Here is an 18,740-nt window from a genome sequence, read left to right as displayed (position 1 = left end):
CTATGGACTGCAGCCAGAGATGGGGTTGGGAATCCTGTCTTCCCTTTAACCACTGCACCACTTTCAGTTCTCTCTTGCTGACAGTGTGTATTGGATTGACCTCTGTGTACTGGATTACTCTGCTGCATGATAGTATGTCACATAAGTACGTTTTTGGCAGACTTAATTTCTGCAGGACAACATGCAGGATTGGGGCCTGATTGCTGATATAGAGGAAACTGTGAAACTGACTCACAGAGGGAGTAAAAACGGGGGAAAAATCCACTCTCTTTTAGTGTTGGTGTTTTTAGTAACAGTAGTGGTAAAAAAATGCAATGACATGACTTCTGTTTCTAGATGTTGTCCAGATTGTAGATCCCCTTGCAACCAGAGGAGAAGGTTAATGTAGGCCTAGAGAGAAGCAAGAGTGAGCCAGCTGGGCTCATTTTCAACTAATTTCATTTATTAGCAAGACAAACTAGACAGATGTCATTTGAGTGTGAACATAGTAATAGCATGGATTCCAGCACATGTTGGCATGCCTGGCAGTGAAATGGTAGAGAAGGAAGCAAAAAATGCTTTAAAAAATGCAGCAATTGCTATAAAGAGTCCTTGGAGTAAGAAGGAATTTTAAATTTTAGTTAAAAAGGATTTTAAAAAGCAGAGGCGGCTTTAGGTATTTTGCTGCCCCAAGCATGGCAGGCAGGCTGCCTTCGGCGGCTTGTCTGCAGGAGGTCCCTGGTCCCGCGGATTTGGCGGCACGCCTGCAGGAGGTCCGCCGAAGCCGCGAGACCAGCGGACCCTCCGCAGGCATGCCGCCGAAGGCAACCTGACTGCCGCCTTCGCGGCAACCGGCAGAGCGTCCCCCATGGCTTGCCACCCCAAGCACGCGCTTGGCGTGCTGGTGCCTGGAGCCGTCCCTGTTAAAAAGCATGCCAAGAATTGTGGACCAAGGAGAAAAGAGGAAGATGATTCTATGAAGTATACCCCAAAATAGAGGATAATGTGCTACTGTACTCCAAAGGTATGTAAGGTGAAGTACTCAAAGTTAGTATATTAACTGGTCACTGTGGTTTGAATAATAATAATTTATATTTATTGAATAGACAGAAAGATGGGTTATGTAAGATTAAAGAAACAGTTGATCACCTGATGGGACTGCAGGGAGCATTCCCCAGGAAAGAAAGCCTCTTTATGAAAAATGTATATGTTTTCAGGGGACAGACTATACTATGAGGGTTTAGTGAGAACCTCAGGAAAGTAGGGTAATATTAAAAAATCCCTACTGTGTTTGATAAGGATATCAAGCAGCATAAGAGTGTAGTAGCATGAATGTACAAGGAATATAGGAAGTGGCAGTTATAGACTCAGTAGGTAAGTGGGCTTCACTATAAAACATAAGAAGGTGTTGTCAATGTATAAGAAATAGACCCCTCAGCTATCTGCTAAAAGTATGACCAGGGAAGGGTTCATGCTGTATTTGGGTCCCCTCGTTTATTAGTAGCCATTCCTAAGATAGTCATTAAGCAGTGTACGGCTGTCTCTCTCATCTAGGGTCATGCACAGGATTTTCCACTCCTGGCTTTTATTTTAATTTTATTTTTTAAAGGTCTTTTATGATTCCTGGTAATGTTGATATCTCTTTTGTGCACGCCCTTGTATTTCAGACACTGCAGCAAAGAGCATCTCTGTCTCCTACTCGTCTTTATCACCTTGATTACTTCCTTAATTCTATTTTCTGGGTTTAGCCTGTGCTTTGTGTTTCCTTCCCTAGTCTGGTTGCTGGTTCCTTACTGGGTGAACGTGTGGTCTAGCTCTGCTCAGTTTGCAGCTGTGACATAATCTGTTAGTATGAGCTGTACAGGGATTTGTGGTAGTCTAGCTGTTTTAATTGGTTAATAAAGCACCTTGAGCACACTTCAGTTTTGGGTGGGGTTTGCTCTAATGATTTGGAAGCTGGTGGCAATAAGGTGTAAGGAGTGAATAGCTATATAAAGAGAGGCTCAAACTTTCATTGGGATTTGAGTTTTGATTGTCTAATGCTTTATGGTGGAGGGAGTATTTATTTGCTGTTCTGGTTGATATAGCATGAGACCTTAACTATTCATTTCTGGATGGTGATTAGAATGAGAGAAGTGATCCAGTTCTGCTCTGTGGTGGACTGTTCTGTTGCTGTGTACGTGAAGCGTTTGTCTGCTGGACTGCAAATGTAAGGTTGCTATCGGGATTTTGTTTCACTAGGTGTAACTGGCTGTTAAACTACAGCCCTGGACTTTGCTCTCAATTGGTTGGATTATACTACTGAACAGCTCTAGCAGTAACTTATTGACGGATAGTGTGTCTACCTAGTGACTTCCTCATGCCACAGGTCTCATTGTGTTTTTTGTAAACAGTCTTTTGTTCCCATCTGTGTTTATGATGAGACCACCTGGGTATGCATAAACTAGCATGTGCAATACAACATTAGTCTGTTTGTGTTATCTTGGGGCTCTCTGAAATATCTTTCTGAAGTGCTTTTTCTGAGTTGACCAATAGGCCCTTCTGTTGCAGTAACTGTCAAAAGGAATTAATTACTACTTAAATTTTATTCTGCACTGGATGCCTTGATAACAATTCTATTTTGTAGCATTTCTAAGATCCGGTACCAGATTAAACAAATCTTTTGTCTCAAAGTCTATGAAATAGAACGAGAGACCACGTGCCTTTATTATTACCATGTCTGAGCATCTGTTGAAATAAAGATGTGGTGGGTGGGTAGCTCATCAGGGAGGAGTCCCATTTAACTCTCATGGAGTATGTTGCTGAAGGTGACATATCTTGCTTTATTGAGACTGCTACAGAATAGTTTAGGGATATTGCTATTTCAGTTAAGTAACTCTGCTCAAAACTCCTGTATAGGCAGGCTTTGCTTCTGGAGCACAAAGACTGGAGATGGAGAGAAGGAAATGCTTTCTGAGGGCCCTGAGGAAAGAACTCAAGATACACAAATCAAAGCACTTTGCAAGCAGCTGGACCAGAAGAGATACTTGGGTGGGTTAAAGTCTCTGGACATGTGCTTTCATGGGACAAGCCACTCCCTAAGCATTTACTTGGGATAGGGTTGTAGTAGGTACTAAGGGATCTTTGTTTACTTGAGACTCTGTAGAGTGAACCACTTATGAACCTTCTAGGAAAATTCCCCTGACAATCTAAAAGAAAAACATTGTTTCCTGGAGTGATGAAACTTTTGAGGGGGGGGGGGGGGGGAAGGTGACTGCTGGAGAAAGTCTTCCACAGTTGCAGTAATTTCTTGCAGTCTTTTCATCAAGAGATTCTTGTCTGGGGGACAGATAGATGTAAAACCCCTGCTTATACAAACTGAGCAATTTGAAGCTGAGTGTGGAGATGACTGTGACAGAGGTCTGAAAAGGGAAGACTGAGGCTGCCTCATCCCTGTCTCATGCCACATTCCTGCATCAAGGCATCTGAGTGTTGGTGTCTTTGATCTGCAATTGGCATGACCTAACAAGAGCCAAGTATTTCTTACAGCACAGAATTAGTGCAGAGTGGCTTTAAATCTATTCTAGGGTGCCAGATTGAGTCAAACACACCCTTTTAAACATTATTAGAAAGCATTGGTGTGTTTTGTTTTTGTCTTTTGTAGCCACTTGTTTCCAGTATCCATGGAGTAAATTTGGAGCCCATCATTTAGTGTTACTGGGTGATTATGAAGCAGAGCTGACTCATATTATAGCTGCTGCAGGTCAAAGAGTGAACTGCCTTCTCAAAATAACACTGAGTCTGTGGCTCACATGCTGAAATCAGTCAGACTTTGTGAGGCTATAGGTCAGCCTGCTGACCTTGCTCACTCACTGTTGCTTGAAGGAAGAACATTTCCACTTGCTTTTGTAAGAATTCCTTCTACTGCTTTATCTAGGATCTGCCCACTTGAACAGCTGATCATCTGCTGCATGTGAATACCCTCATCAGCTGTTCCTGATTCTCCTCCACTCCCTTAGAAACTGAATTTACCAATAAAGAATTTAGGAATGGGTAGATTTTCAGTAGAGGCTTCCCCTCCTAGGCCCTCTCCCCAAAGCCTATGTATAATTGTCCTCATATTCTCTCTCTCTCTCTCTCTCTATATATATGGTTCTGCTCCTACAAGACATGCTCTGCAGGTCACAGCTTCTCTCCCTCTCAAACCAGCTCTTTCCTTGTTGATCTTAGACTTCCTCTCCTCTAGGGTACAGCCTTGCTCACACCTCCACCTGATCTCATTCCTCTGCACTCCACCCAAGCCACTCCCTTCCTCTCCTTTGCCTGCTTGTCTTCCACATAGGCTCAAATTGGATGTGAGAGATGGAAAAGGACTATGGGTCACTTCTCCTTTGGACCCTCTCTCCAGTCCAGGACAGTCTAGTTTAAATGTCCTGGGGGATGGGGTTACCACCACTTCTCATAGGAGACCACTCTGCAGACTAATCCAGTTTGCTGTTGGGATATCCAGCCTGCATTTTCCTTTCCTTAATTTAATCTCATTAGTCCTATGGATCTATCACTGGATCATTTTCAGTAACTTCTCCAATTTTTCTGTTTACACCCTTTCAATACTACAATTGCATAGCTTCTTCTCTCCTTAGTCAGCATTTAACCAGGAGTGTTTATTCCCAAATACCAAACTAATTATATTGTATTCAAGTTTGCTAAATAGTTTAAAACAGTGCATCCCAGTGAACAATCAGCAGCGGCACCAGTGCTCCAAGCACCTGCCTGGGCGGCAAGCTGTGTGGGGCGCCCTGCCAGTCCCTGTGAGGGCATCAGTCAGGCTGCCTTCGGCGGTTTGCCTGTGGGAGGGCTGCTGGTCCCTTGGATGCGGTGGCGGGTACGCTGAAGCCATTTGACCGGCAGACCTCCCACAGGCAAGCTGCCAAATCTGCAGGACCGGGGACCTCCTGCAGGCAGGCAAGCCGCTGAAGGCAGCCTGCCTGCCGTGCTTGGGGCAGCAAAAAAGCTAGAGCCGCCCCTGTGAACAGTGAAAGTTCTGTAACCTTACTCTGGCACCCAACACACCACTATCCAGACAAAAAGGCAGTCAGGTGACTGCCCTGAAGAGTTTCCATTCCAAATGAGACTGCAGAGGGGATGGGATGACCTTAAAAGGGGCGGTATGGGAAGAGCAAAGGGTGTGGCAGTACAATAATAAACTGTACATAAGAATGCCATACAGGGAGCAGGTGTAGGTAGAAGGGGAAGGCACATGCCAGTCTCTCTCCTCTCCCTGAGCAGTGGGTGGAAGTGCTAGGAGCTATTCCTCTCTACTACCCTGATGCATGTGGAAAAGGATGGCTCCCCATGCACCTTATGTGGGGAAGAGAGATGGGAGGAGTGTGAGGCTCAGACTGAATCCCCTATCTTGTATCCCTGACAGTCACTTCAGACAGAACTTAAGAAGACCCTCCAGTGGTTTGATGATCTTGCGAACATATGCAGAGAACACAGGACTAGCAATTTAAAGGAAAGCTTTGCATTCTTGACGTACACTTCTAAGAAACTGCAAGATGTATTAAAGGAAGTTGAAAAGAAAAAAGATTGCAAAAAAGTAATCTCCATGTAGTGTAAAGGAAGTACTGAAAGGGCAGCAGAGGAACCAATAAGACAATACTTTTGTTACAATACATTTTTTGAGGATCTCTCCAGAAGCATTTGTACATAAGGTTTTGGGGGTTTTGCCCCCTCTTCCTTGCCATACCAGCTTTTGACTAAAAGCTGGTGAGTGCAATATTCTGGCAAACCATCATTTTCCCCTCCTGAATTCTATAAATAGTGCATAGACATTTCTTTTAAGTAAATAACCATAGCCCCCTAAGAATGTCTGAATGAATTGTCTGAATGGTAGAAGTGCAAATGCAAAATAAGTGCATTTTAATGAAGACTTCAATTCTCTGCACTAGTTCATTTAGGCAACCTGAGAAGATAGGAAGCTTTTTCTTTAAGATTAAGATGGTTCTAACCTATTTTACATTAAACTATTTTTTTGAAAATCAAGACTTGTCAGTATTGAAATGTTCCATTTAGAAATGTCAGAATGTCACATCATAGTAAAACTTAAGCTATGAGGAGAAAACCATTTAATAAACATTGGAGCTGGAATTTAAAAAAATCCCTGACCATCACTGAGAAAAGCTGCCGGCCGAGCACCTGCCCCAGCAGTGCCAACACAAAGGAGACTCTGTGAGGGTGCCACTGGTGCTTCTTGACAGCCCCATTATGTGTGTGACAGGGGTAAGAGGGTGGCAGGAGTGAATCCCATATGTGGCCTGATGCTGGTCAGTTACAGGAAGGGGGTGTCCCTGATGACCCAGTTTAAATTGGCTTCCTGAGTGTGCTTCGCAAGTGATTGTGTAGGGTACCCATGAACCGTTTGAGGAGTCTTGGGGATTGAGTGGGCAGGGCTGTGGGTTCTAGCCATAAACTAGACCAGCAGTTCTCAAGCCTGAGGGCTTTGGCTCTGGGCAGCAGGCTTTGGCCCTGGTTGGCATGGCTCGGGTTACAGACTCCAGGGCTGAAGCCCATGGGCTTGGGCCTTCTCGCCCAGGCCAGTGGGGCTCAGGCAGGTTCAGGTTTTGGTCCCCACTCCTGGGCTCGTGTAGTAATTTTTGTTGTCAGAAAAGGGTCACGGTGCAGTGACGTTTGAGAATCCCTGAACTAGCCTGAGCATGCAAAATTTCTGGCTGCTTTACAGCCCAGCTTTTCCTTGCCACTTCTGCTCTGGGGTTAGATTTCAGTGGCTCCTGGGTCAGTGCTTTTCAGATGTTAGTCACAAGCTCTGGCATGTCTTCTACAGGGGCCAGGTTGGGCCAGAAGCAGAGACCAGCAGTTCTACCGGCTCTTGTGACTTAAAAGCATTAATCTTGTGACAGTGTCTTTCCTAAGCCCCCCGCCAGCCAGCAGCGCTCACACCAGAACCGCCGCTTCCCGTTTTGTCACCAGGGGCAGGGCGGGGGAAGAGGCGGCTTCGAGCCTTTGCGCGGGGGGAGATTGAGAGCCGGCGCCAAGCGCCCCTGCAGCCCCAAACCAGAACGGGACTAAACACTCCCGGGTGCATGTAAAGAAACCCAGTCTCGGGTCTCTGCGGGGCCCGACGTGGAGTGGGCAGCGCCCTCTGCGCGGCTCGGCCGGGCCCGGGAGCTCTGGTCCGGCCGGGTCGCGCTAAATGGTTCTTGTCGGCGATGCGGCTGGGCCGGGCGCCAGGAGCCCAGAGGGGAAGCCCCGCTGCCCGCGCCTGGCCCGGCCCCGCCTGCAGGGGGGCGGCTCCCTCGCAGTCAGCTGAGCGCAGGGGCGGGTGTAGGGCCGCTGGCTCTCAGGTGACCTGCGGGTGACTCAGGCCGCGCCGCACTTCCCGGATCCTCCTCGCCTCGCTCCGGTGCCGGCCGGGACCATGCTCGCCCTGACCGTGGCTCTGCTCCTGGCCCTCGGCTCCCTGGCGCGGGCCGAGCCCCTCAGGTTCGTGGACTGCGGTGAGTGGCTCCTGCCCGGCCCCAGCCTGGCGCCGCCCGGCCATGCGACGCTCCTGCAGCCCCGATGCGTGTGCCGCACACGTCCCCCGCCGGGCTGGGGCGGCTCGAAGTGGAGCAAGCCCGGCCCACGAACCCCTGGGAGGGCTGGGCCGCGGGGAAAGGTGCAGGGAAGTCTTGGAGAGGCTCTTTTCCTCTCTGCGCTGCCTGGCTCGGATCCCGGAGGGTTTCCTAGCGCCCTCCCCTCCCCGCCCGCCCGGGAGTTGCTGTCAAGGCTCTTCCACCTTTCCCCTACTAAGCATCCCCGGCCTCCATAGGGAGCTCTTCGTGTGTCTGTAACCCCCTTCTCCGGGACCTAGCGGAGTCCTTAGCTAGGCAGGTTAACCTTGTTGCTCCCTGACTGACAGCACTTTTAGGACGCTGCACACTCCCTCCCTGTTCCTCTTCTAGGTCCTAGGCTGCAGACTGTGCTGGCTGGTATGTCGATGGTCTGTTGAGAAATCAAGGAGGGACTTTCCCTAGCAGCGGTTCTGTGCTTGTTGAGCTACGGGTGAATTTAGGGACTGGGATACTACAGCGAGGAGATCCATAAAGTACCTGCATTTCTTGATTCTAGCTTCACCAGCTCTCCAAATCATTTTATTCGATGTTAATTGTTTAAATAGCATTCAGTGAGTGTCCAGACATGTGCCAGGTGTCATACAGAGCAATGCAGATAGCAGCCGCTGACTCTCTCTTACTGTGGAGAGCAGCCATGGGAAATCCATGCACGTCCCATTGAATAAGTAACTCCTGGAGTTTGCAGCTCAGTTTCCCAGTGCCCCTTTGAGAGCAATGGGAAAGCCTCTCTTCTTCAGCTTCATGTGCATCCAACTCTCTCCCCATCTAGCCAGCTTTTGTTAGAATTTCACAATGAATAGCCTGACAGAGGGCCAGAGATTATATCTCTGTCTGCATTCGACAGTGTTTCCCAATCTTCCTGAAACATTAACTTAAGTGGTTTGGAGCTCGCACTATTCACGGGACTGACACTTACAAGAAATCAAACACTCTCCGAAGTAGGCTGAAGGAGGCAGTTCAGGAAAATCTACACTTACCACTGATGGAAGTACCAAGGTGGGTGAGTGGGTGTGGGTTTTATTTAAAAAACAAAACAAAAAAAAAACACTAGCAACTCTCTGGCTGCCATCCTGGAACTGTAAGCTCTTCTGATTATGGACCCTGGGCTAGATTCACAAAGTCGATTGAGGAGTTGGGCATTGCAATGCTTACGTGCCCTGCCACCCACTGGAATAATTTGCAGCCTCACCTTAGGGGAGATTTAGGTGCGTATGTAAGGGATTCTCAGAAGCCAGCAAGCTGAGTGGGGAGAGCTACCTAAGCTAGCCAGAAGTGAAATGCAAGGGAAAGGGGTGGGAATTAAGGCCCAGATCCACAAAGATACTTAGGCAACTAACCCCCATTGAGCTGAGCCCTAAGCATCTGACTGACAGGCCAGAGGCCTGTCTCTGCTTGGGATTCTCAGCTATGAACCTTCTCCTGGTATTAGGTGCCCTGAGCCATCACAGCTAATAGCCCAGTGCTTGGGGCCCTCACTGGGGATGTGGGATGCCTGATTTCAAGTCCCTGCTCTTTCTGACTTGGAGCAAGAACTTGAACCCAGGTGTCCCACGTTCCAGAGGAGTGCCCTAACCACCAGGCTGCATGGGAAGCTGTTCTACTTTGTATAAATATTCATTAGGCCAGAATGGGAGATTGACTCTATAGCCTGGTGGTCAGGGTGCTCAGCTGGGCTGTGGGAGAATCAGATTCAAGTACCAGCTCCAAATTAGGCAGCATGGGGATTCCAACCCAGGTATCACACATCCCAGCTGAGTACTGTAACCACTGGGCTAGTGGGTATTCTGGGACCCATGCCTGTAGCCCCCCAGCTGTCCTTTGTATGAGTTAAGTGTACTGTGAGCCTGCCTAGTGGATTGGGTCCCATAAGAGGGAGAAGAGAATCCCACTGGGGCTTAGGTGTGAGCAAGGGCTCTAAGCAGCTTATTAGCTGTGGGGTGGCATCAGGACTGAGGTCATCTTATGCATGCCCACTGGCAGAAATATAGGAGTCTGAATCCCCATAGGTTTCCACAGAGTTAGGCAGCAGCTGAGCAGGGTTTTGTTAGTGTCACTGGCACTTAAATGTTGGGTCTAAAAGGCCAGTTAGGCACCTAAGGAGCTAGATTCACAAAGGGACTTGTCTTGTTTGTACTGCGCCTTGTACTCCGTGGCCCTGCTTCTGGTAGAGAGGCTGCTGGGTTCTGTGGTGATAACCGCCTCTGAACAATAGGTAATGATAAATGGCAAGATACCAGGTTAGGGGGTGGTATCCAGTGGGATTCTATAAGCTACATTGATCCAGGCATGTCCATCTTGTGGAACAATCACACTGATCTGAAAGAGGCGCATAAAGAGCGTATCAGCAAAGTTGAGCAATAACACTACATTGGGTAGCATTCAGAGACCAATTGGGGCAGAGAAATAACACAGAGGCCTATGGAGAATAAAGGCAGGAAGGGGCTGGTTTTTAAAGGTAGGTTCCTAAGGTGACTTCTCCCCCCGTCCCAGGGTGGAGGAGGGAGAAACCAGTGACCAGTCATGCTGAGAAAGACCTAAGAATCCTAATGGATGATGGCAGAGCTGTTGATAAGCCAACACAAACATTATGTATTGGCTTTTGTATGAAGCATGGCTCAATATCTAGCTTCTATGGGGAGGTCATATTGACACAATGTTTTTGTTAAAATAAAGACAAAGGTGATATGGGGAGTAAAGAGATGAAGTGACCTTCCCTCCCTCCAATCTAACTAGCCTCTGGCCTCCATAGATACGGGGTTGTAAAATGACAGATTGCTCTTTCTCAAAGGCTGAGAAGAGACTGAAAATGGCTTTTCTGGCTAATTAGAAAGATATCTCAAAGGCTGCTTTGTGTTGGTCACATTGAGTTTAGTAACAAAACCTCCTTAACTGATATCTCAGTAACTGAGTTAAAGCTAAATTTCTCCCCCAAAGCAGTGAAGCTAGAGAACTCTAAGGCTTTGTTATAAGCATTGTACTCTGCAAGGGACTGGGACTTCCTTGGTATTGATAAATACTCAATGCTGCCTTTGTCTGCCAGCGCCTGTCTTTAGGGCTTGCTGAGTGCATGCCCACCCACTGACAGCACTACCGTTGCTGATGAGGGCCTTTGGGCACTGTGGTGGTTTAGCTGATCTTGTGTTGCACTCCAGTGCTCCCAGGTGAAACACTACTTTAAAAATATTACTAAACTTGCCTTGTCCCATTCAGTCTTGACAAACAGCAGTAGAGTCTGTCTATGTATAATCTGAAGTGGCTGCAGAGAGCGAGGCCCAGCACGTAGTCTGTTCCCTCCCCTGAAGGATGTGTATTTCAGGGCACATGTTGGTATAGACAAGACAAAACCCTTCATAGTCACTAGAATTGAGAGGGAGGACACTTGGCCACTTAACTAATCCCCCTTCTTGCTCTGTGGACACTACTGTCATGTGTCATGTCTGTCACCAGGAGGAACCTGGCCTCCTTTCTGCCCCACCAAGGCCAGCGTTGACTTAACTCCCTTCTCTGCTACCAGTGTCCTTTCCTCTCCCCACTGCTCATCCGTTAGTTCAGCCTCTGTTTTCCTGCCGTGACAGTTGCAGATTCTTCCCTCTCCCCTCCATTTCATCCCACATGATCTTCTGTTCTGGTTGTTCTTACCATGTTCCCCCTCCTTGAATCTCTGCACTGACTTTCCCACTAAGCCAGGGGTCTCAAACTCAGTTTCCCTTAGGGCCAGTGCCAGTCCTCAAATCCTCCCAGTGGGCCAATGTCACTCATGCTGCCCAGAACCCACCCCCCAAAAAACTCCACCCTCCACCTGCCTAAGGCTCTGGGACAGAGTTTGGGTGGGGGAGGAGGTCTCGGGTAGGGGATTAGGGTGCAGGCTCTGGGAGGGAGTTTGGGGGTGGAGGGGCTATGTGGGAAGGGGGTGCAGGCTCTGGGTGGAGGTTGGAAGTGCGGCACCTACCTGGGGCTCCAAGGTGGGGTGAGCCGGGGGTCTCTGTGTGCTTCTGCCCCAGGCAGCACCCCCGCAGCGTCCCATTGGCCACAGGGGCACTTGGGGCGGGGGCAGCAAACAGAGGCACAGCCCCACCCCACCCCTGGGCCGCAGGGAGGGGCTGGCAGCCACTGGAGCAAGCAGGTAGATGCTGCTTAGCACTGCTGGGGCCCCTGTGGGGGGAGCACCTGGGGGTGGCAGGTGGGGCCAAGGGAGAGACGTCCCCTCCCCCAAGTTTTTGCACATCCTTAAGTAGTGGTCTCATACTAAATCAGTACTCTGCTGCAGGAGCGGTCCAGAGCATTGCAGTGCCACTGAAATTTGACCCAGTCATCCCTCTGTTCAGATGGAGATGCAGCTGGGCCAAATTTCAGTGAGTGGCGGTGTGACCTGATGCATAGAGTGACAATGCAACTCAAACTTGGCCCAGACACTTCTCTGTCCAGATGGAGGGCTGCCAGGCTAAATGATTTTGCAACCTGGTGCACAGAGAGTCTTTCTGTACGGCAGAACACTGGGGAGTCTGCAAAGAACTCACTTCCTGATAGCATCGACTCACACAAGGGTGACTTGACTACGGTTTAAAAGTACCTACGTGGGGAACCAACATTTGATAATGGGCTCTTCAGTCTAGCAGAGGAAGTATAACACGGTCCAGTGGCTGGAACTTGAAGCTAGACACATTCAGACTGGAAATAAAGTGTAAATATTACCTCACCCAACTTGACGCTCTACATTTTTAACAGTGTGAGCAATTAACCATTGGAGCAACTTACCAAGGGCAGTGGTGGGTTCTCGCTCTCTGGCAATTTCTAAAATATATGCTCCAGGAATTATTTTGGGGAAGGTCTATGGCCTGTGTGACACAAAAGGTCAGACTAGATCAGTGGTTCTCAGACTTTTGTGCTGGTGACCCCTTTCACGTGGTCGAACTTTTATAAGTTGCCTGCTCCTTTTATAAACTAAAACCACATTTTTAATGTATTTAACACCATTATAAATGCTGACAAAGCAGGGTTTGGGGTGGAGGCTGACAGCTCGTGACCCCTCATGTAATAACCTCCTGACCCCCAGTTTGAGAACCCCTGAACTAGATGATCCTAATGGTCCCTTCTGGTTGGTATCTATGAAAAAGAGAGAGGGGAGACTCCCTGGTTGAGGGCTCTGTGTGGGTGTGTAGTGAGAGGGGAGTAAGGGTCCCTGATGGAGGAGGGGTAGGGACTGGAATTTGCTTACCCTTCCCCCCCCCCCCTCAAAAGTTGGACTTGGTGCCACTGAATACAACTAATGCAAACCCAGAGAGCTAGAGCTGCTAACACCCAATTTGCCAGTATGGACCTTGCCCTGGCAAGGTCTTTAGTTGTCCCACCTAATAGGGCTCCCACTCATTCCCTAGGGAAACTTTCAAACCTAAGCAATCCACATCTCTGCCATCCCCCTTCCTCTCCACCCCATTTGTCCTACTTCAACCTAATCACAAAGCACCTTCTTTGTGCAGCAGGGGTGAGTGTCCTCACTGTATAAAGCTCCCAATGCCTCTGGGCCATGTAAATCAGAGAAGTCATTTAGTTCATCATCCCCATCTCCCCTCTCTCTGCTGAGGCAGGGCCAAGTAAACCTAGAGCATCTGTAACAGGGGTTTTTGTCCAACCTGTCTTAACCCTTCACAGGTGAGGATTCCACGGCCTCCCTAGTTAACCTCTTCCTTTGCTTAACTGTCCTCATCAACACTAAGATTTTGTTATGGATATTTTTAGTAGAAGTCAGGGACAGGTCACGGGCAATAAAGAAAAGTAAAGTACACGAAAGCGGTGACCTGTCCCTAATTTTTACTAAAAATATCTGAGACAAAATGGGGATCTGCAGGTCCCCACACAGCCTGCAGCAGGGCTAGGAGCTCTAGGGGCCCCCACTGTGTGTTGGGTGTCAGAGCTCCAGGGTCCCCTGCTGCCCACCGCTAGGAGGGCCCATTGCCTGCAGCAGCTGGGAGGGCTGCAGGATCCTGCTGCCACCTGCAGTGGCTGGGAGCTCAAGGGTACCTCCACTGCCTGCAGCTCTGGGGCCTGTGGTGGCAGGAGCTGTGGGGTACCTCCACTGCCTGCAGTGGCTTGGAGCTCCAGGGGACTGCCAGAGGCAGTGGGGGGGTACCCTGCAGCTCCCTGCGGGAGGCGGGGGACTCTGCAGATCCTGACTGCTGCAGGCTGAAGTAATGGATTCTGTGACTAAATCGTAGCCTTACTCATCTTTAACAAACTTTTGTCTAATGTAGATCTCCCTTGCTGCAGACTAGGCTGCTGACTTCTTGTCCTACACTCAGTGGACATGGAGAACTAATAACCTTTCACATATTTGAAGATTTATCAGGTCCCCGCTCAGCCCTCTCCTCTTTAGACTAAACAGGAGGAAGGGTTGAAAGAATTGGCCATTGGTCATGTTTTCTAAACATCTCATTTTTGTTGAACTCCTCTGGAGTCTCTCCAGTTTGTTCACAAAGTAGCTCTAGCTGATGCCTCACTAGTCTTCAAGACTCTTTCCTTTGAGGGGGTGTGTGTGTATCTTATGCCATGTCTGGCATTGCATGTGTGTGTCATGTACACTAGGACTGGGTGTTATGCTGCTTGGAGGCCTCTGACTATGGGTAACAGGGCCCTAAAATGATCGAGTTCTTGTTTGTTCCTGCAGGCTCCAAAGATGGGAGCATCACAGAAGTGAACGTGAGCCCCTGCCCCACACAGCCCTGCCAGCTCCAGAAAGGGACGTCTTACAGCGTCAACGTCACCTTCTCCAGCAGTAAGAATAGAATATGCTACTTTAGGGGTTGAGCTTCTATGGGGGTGGTGGCTTCTCTGCAGCAGTGGGTGGAGATAACCATTTTTCATCCCTGGGACTTGCCTGCAACAGTTGGAGATGTGGGGAAGGATGGTTGAGAAGTGTCCTCTTGGCAGGAGAGAAATGAAGAACATCTATTGGTGACCTCATCCTACACTGCATCCCTACGAGCTGCAGGGGACACTGCACGTGGTGGAAATGGTGCTTACCATAATAGCTCTGGAGCTGTGGGCAGCTGCTCATCTCCCTCTCATCCCTTTCCCTGTTCTGCAGAGATCGACAGCCAGGGCAGCAAAGCAAAGGTGTATGGGGAGATACTCCATGTGGACGTACCCTTTCCCATCCCTGAGCCTGACGGATGCAAGAGTGGGATCCAGTGCCCCATTGAGAAAGGCCATTCCTACAGCTACCTGAACAAGCTGCCTGTGAAAAGCGAGTACCCCAGTGTAAGTGACCCACAAGCCAGCTCCAGGTCTTAGAGTTACCCTGCCTGGTCAGGGCTCAGCACCACAGCATACCCTTGAGCAAGGAGGCCCTTTTACCCTTGGGAATAGGAGGGCTCAAGAAAAGCAAGTGGTTGAGGTCACCTGTCAGGAGTTACCTCTGCTGCATGCACCATTCTCTCCAAAACCAGTCTCCAATTCCTGACCCCAGGCCAGACCTGTCAGGGGAAGCAGCTTGGTTGTGACTGCAGGGATTGGGGAAGGTGCGTAGTGTTTGCAGGCCCCTTTCTGGGCAGTGCTTCTATATAACCTCCTTCCAGAGCCTGTGACTCAGTCATGGCCCTGTACCAGCTCCTCCCTCCCAGCCCTGGTGCCTCATAGTGGTGGGGAGCTTCATGAAAATTTCTGCTCAAAGGGCCAGGACTTTTCTTAACTGAGACACTGTGCAAGGCCCTCTATTATTGCAGTAGGGTCAGTATTGACTTGGAGGGTGGAGTGCTAGTCCTTGGAGGTCTCCCAGGCAACCCTACTTAGCGTGCAAGATGTTATCTGGGTACAGCATAGCTGGAATTGGCCTGCTGCAACTCACCTGGCTCCCAGTCTGCTTCCAGAGGTGCAGTTCCTCCCATAATTGGGGGCAGATTCTCACCTTCCCTACCCCACAAAGAAACTCAGACTGCCCCTGTGCCTGAGGACCAGCAACTCCCTACACACACTCACTTCCTTTGTCTCTTCCAGATTAAACTGCTTGTCCAGTGGGAGCTGGTTGATGACCAAGGCCAGATGCTATTCTGCTGGAAGATACCTGTCCAGATCACCAGCTAAGGAACCCTGCTTGCCCTGTGGGTGGCTTTGGGGGAGGGTAGAAGTGAAAACCTGGGTCAGACTTATATAATGGGCATTTCCTGGCATTTGTTTCAAAATTCTGCAGCCTCCAAGCAGCCAGCACTGTGTTCTCCCAAAGCTGAGGTGCAGTTGCTGCAGCAGCATCAACAGGCAGAGGGCTCAACTCCCTGTAGCTTGAGAGGGAGCAGAGTCTGGCAGCCAGTGATGGCAGTGGCTGAGCAGCACACTGCTGGAGCTCCTGTGGAGGTTTTTTTCTCTCTCTCTCTCTCTCTCTAATGCAATGGGGTTGGTGTCAGCTGCTGTCTGTTAACCCTTGAGTGCCTGTTCTGATAGAATACTGCTGCGTCCCTCTGCTTTTCTCCTGCTCAGTCATGACCAGAGTGTTCCTGCGACCTGCATCTGCCATCCAGAGCCAATGGAGGGTGAAGAGAGGGGACTGGCACTGCCACTTGTCTTCCATAAGCACTGGTGTCTCCTTGGTCCAGCAACTCTACAGCTGGGAGAATGCTTCCTCTGTGCAGGCACAAACCCAAACTGCACACAGCATCGCTGCAGGGACGACTCTTACTAACCAGTGATTTGCACTGTCTGCTAACTTACATGGAGCTGCTGCTGGGGGCTCTTCACCCCTAACATCTTTTTATAACTTTCCTTTTAATAAAGGCTCAATAAAAACTGCCATCTGCCTGTTTTGCCTTGTGTGATGGAGTGGCCAGTGTAAGGTGCTATCTTCAAGCTGGGGTCAGAGAAGCCAGTTTCATTATGCAAGAGGAGTGGATGATGGCCCAGCTGAGGATGCAGCCAGCCCCTGCAATGTGTTGTTATGAGGAAGCAACTTGAGTCTAGCCTAGCAAGTGGGCTCTGGCAATATGATCTCCCCTCAGTTATATGAAAGGAAAAACATAGCAGGAGTTAAGGCTACTCACCAGCTAATAGTAAAATGTCCCTTCAGGGCTGTGTACCCTAAGTTTAAAAGAGCCACCTCCCCCTAGAGATTGAGTCTGGGCAAACATTGCTAGAAGACAGTAGCCCTCCACAGGGGAATTAAAGGAAGGTGCTGCTGCTGCACTGTGTGCATCATGGTCTTATATGGACTCCTCCCCAGGGTCTGAGCTATCAGGCTAGGCAGAGATGAGGCAGGGTTAGTCCTGACCAACCCCAGGGTCTGAGCCATAGGGCCCAAAATAACATTTTATTTAACAATGACAGATGTTCCCTAGCAGATTCCATTAGGAAAAGCCACCAACAGCTTTACAAAGCTGGAACCCCATCCCACTGCAAGGCAACTGTACAAAGTGCAGGGGTGACAGTCTTGTGCCCAGGGAGAGCAGGGTCCCCAGGCCTTTCAAGCCTGCTGGGCTTCACATCCACGCCACCTCCAGAGGACAGGTGGCATCTGTACAAAGCTGGAGCTGGCCATCATCACACTCAAGCTCCCAGGCCTGGGGTTCATGCGCCAGGCTGTGCCTTGGGCCAGAGCAAAGACACCAGCTAAAGCAATGAGGGGGTAACACTGGCTACTATGGGTGGGAGTGAGGTGAAGTGTCCTGTGAGGCCTCAAACAGGACACCATGATGAATTGCTATCAATCCCTCTGCCAGGTACTGGGGAAGGGCTGAGGCTTCTCCCCACTCTGCTATTTACACTGGTTACTGAGGAGCTGGGGGAGGGGCTGCCCTTCTGCAGCTTCAGCTGCTCGAGTTCCTTAGTTTAAGGCCTGTTTAGCCATTTCAGTAATGGTGAGCCTCACAGGTCTGCAGTACAGGGAGGAAGGGGGCCCTGTAGGTTGGTGGGGGAGGGGAGTGGGGGGCCCTGTGGGTCCAGGTTGTGGCAGAAGCAGGAGGTTGGTGGTGAGCAGACCAGGCAGGGAGGTGGCTGCAGCTGCTTGGAGCTCTCTACCCTGGACTATGTCCCTATGGGCTCAGCCAGGCGAGGTGTGGCAAGAAGGTTGTGCGCTTTGGGAGACGAGCAAAGGGCATCAAAGCTACTGCAGTCCCAGGGGGCCTCTCTCCAGCCGATGGATCCAGGTACCAGCAGAGTGTCTGAGGGGGGCCACCCTTGCCCCGTCACTCCCCTAAAGCTGCGGTGCCTCCGGTCTCTGGGCGGGTGCAGGAGCACAGCGGTGGGGCTCAGCCTGCACCACAAAGCCAGGCGAGCAGTTGCAGCGGTAGGAGCCCTCTGTATTTTCACAGGTGCCGCCCTCACACAGGGGCCCAGGGCTGCTCACCTCCTCACACTCGTTAATGTCTGAAAGGAGAGGGAAGGGAAAAAAGCCTGAAAGTTGTGTTCTGCAGCACAGCACCCCACTACACCTTCAAACCCAGCACCTCCCTGCCCTCACAGCAGACAGAGCTCCCCCACACCTAACACCCACCATCGTCATGCTGCGTAGGGCTCACCAAACCTCCCACACTCAGAAACCCCATGCCCAGCAGCCCCCAAGCCACACATCGCTGCCCCAAACTCAGCACCCCCACATTGCAAAGCAATCCCGTGACCCCATGCTGCAGTGCTCCCCCATGCCCAGCAACCTCACCCTGCATAGGGCTCCCCCACGCTCAGCACCCCCCCACTGAACAAAGCACCCCATGAGATAAACTGCCCCCCAGCCAGATCACCCCAAGAAGAATGCTTTGTGCTCCCTCTCTTAAGAATGAGATGTGCTAAACAACAAGATTTGGGGGAAAGGGTGATTTTGGTTTTGCAAAATTCCTCTTGCTGATTCGACAAGGTTGCTGGGAAACAGAGACGAGGGCACCTCTGGGGTGGCCCTGAAAGGGGCCGATTATCCCCTCAGGGACCAAAACACAGGCAATGAACCTTGCACTGAGCAAACAAATGAGGGTTTTATTAACCTTACAGCTGTTCCAGAGTGCTGATGGAGGCCTTTTGTCTAGAACAGCTTTTCTGGGGCGGAGTGCTAGTGCAGTGGAGGCCCAAGAGCCACCGGCTTTTAAACACCATGTTGATTAGACCTGCTGAGAGCACTGCTACATGACAGATAGCCAAAGCACCTGTACCCAGTCTGCACCAGTGCTCACAGTGTGC

The 18,740-nt window shown here is 50.0% G+C and overlaps 2 protein-coding genes across 10 annotated transcripts in view; one reads left to right on the top strand and one right to left on the bottom strand.

The window, feature by feature from the left end:
• Window positions 1-111: 111 nt before the first annotated feature.
• NPC2 (NPC intracellular cholesterol transporter 2) lies at window positions 112-16,371 on the top strand. Of its 3 annotated transcripts, XM_039533765.1 has the most exons (5): window positions 2,031-2,188; window positions 2,878-3,009; window positions 14,257-14,364; window positions 14,677-14,849; window positions 15,585-16,371. In XM_039533765.1, the coding sequence occupies exons 2-5, from the start codon at window positions 2,925-2,927 to the stop codon at window positions 15,669-15,671; spliced, it is 453 nt and encodes a 150-aa protein (XP_039389699.1). In that variant the 5' UTR covers window positions 2,031-2,188; window positions 2,878-2,924; the 3' UTR covers window positions 15,672-16,371. The 3 variants fall into 3 exon arrangements, with proteins under 3 accessions (XP_039389702.1, XP_039389699.1, XP_039389700.1); XM_039533768.1 differs by lacking the exons at window positions 2,031-2,188; window positions 2,878-3,009 and adding an exon at window positions 112-145; XM_039533766.1 differs by lacking the exons at window positions 2,031-2,188; window positions 2,878-3,009 and adding an exon at window positions 7,313-7,478.
• LTBP2 (latent transforming growth factor beta binding protein 2) overlaps window positions 15,997-18,740 on the bottom strand; it is a 143,554-nt gene continuing 140,810 nt past the window's right edge. For all 7 annotated transcript variants that reach the window (XM_039533759.1, XM_039533760.1, XM_039533754.1 and 4 more), the window contains one exon: window positions 15,997-17,939. In XM_039533759.1, coding sequence (XP_039389693.1) covers window positions 17,767-17,939 — 173 coding nt within the window. In that variant the 3' untranslated portion in view covers window positions 15,997-17,766. The remainder of the gene's footprint in view (window positions 17,940-18,740) is intronic.

This window comes from Mauremys reevesii, linkage group 4, assembly GCF_016161935.1.
Source record: "Mauremys reevesii isolate NIE-2019 linkage group 4, ASM1616193v1, whole genome shotgun sequence".
In the NCBI taxonomy this organism is placed as follows: domain Eukaryota; kingdom Metazoa; phylum Chordata; order Testudines; family Geoemydidae; genus Mauremys; species Mauremys reevesii.
Note: the sequence above shows the minus strand (reverse complement) of the source record. Positions and strands in the feature narration are given on the sequence as shown.

Bases quoted from the DNA above. Each gene is read 5' to 3' on its own strand.
- NPC2 (XM_039533765.1), top strand. From the start codon at position 2,925: ATGCTTTCTGAGGGCCCTGAGGAAAGAACTCAAGATACACAAATCAAA. The intron at 3,010-14,256 runs GTGGGTTAAAGT...TTGTTCCTGCAG, and splicing joins GGACCAGAAGAGATACTTGG to GCTCCAAAGATGGGAGCATC. The intron at 14,850-15,584 runs GTAAGTGACCCA...TGTCTCTTCCAG, and splicing joins TGAAAAGCGAGTACCCCAGT to ATTAAACTGCTTGTCCAGTG.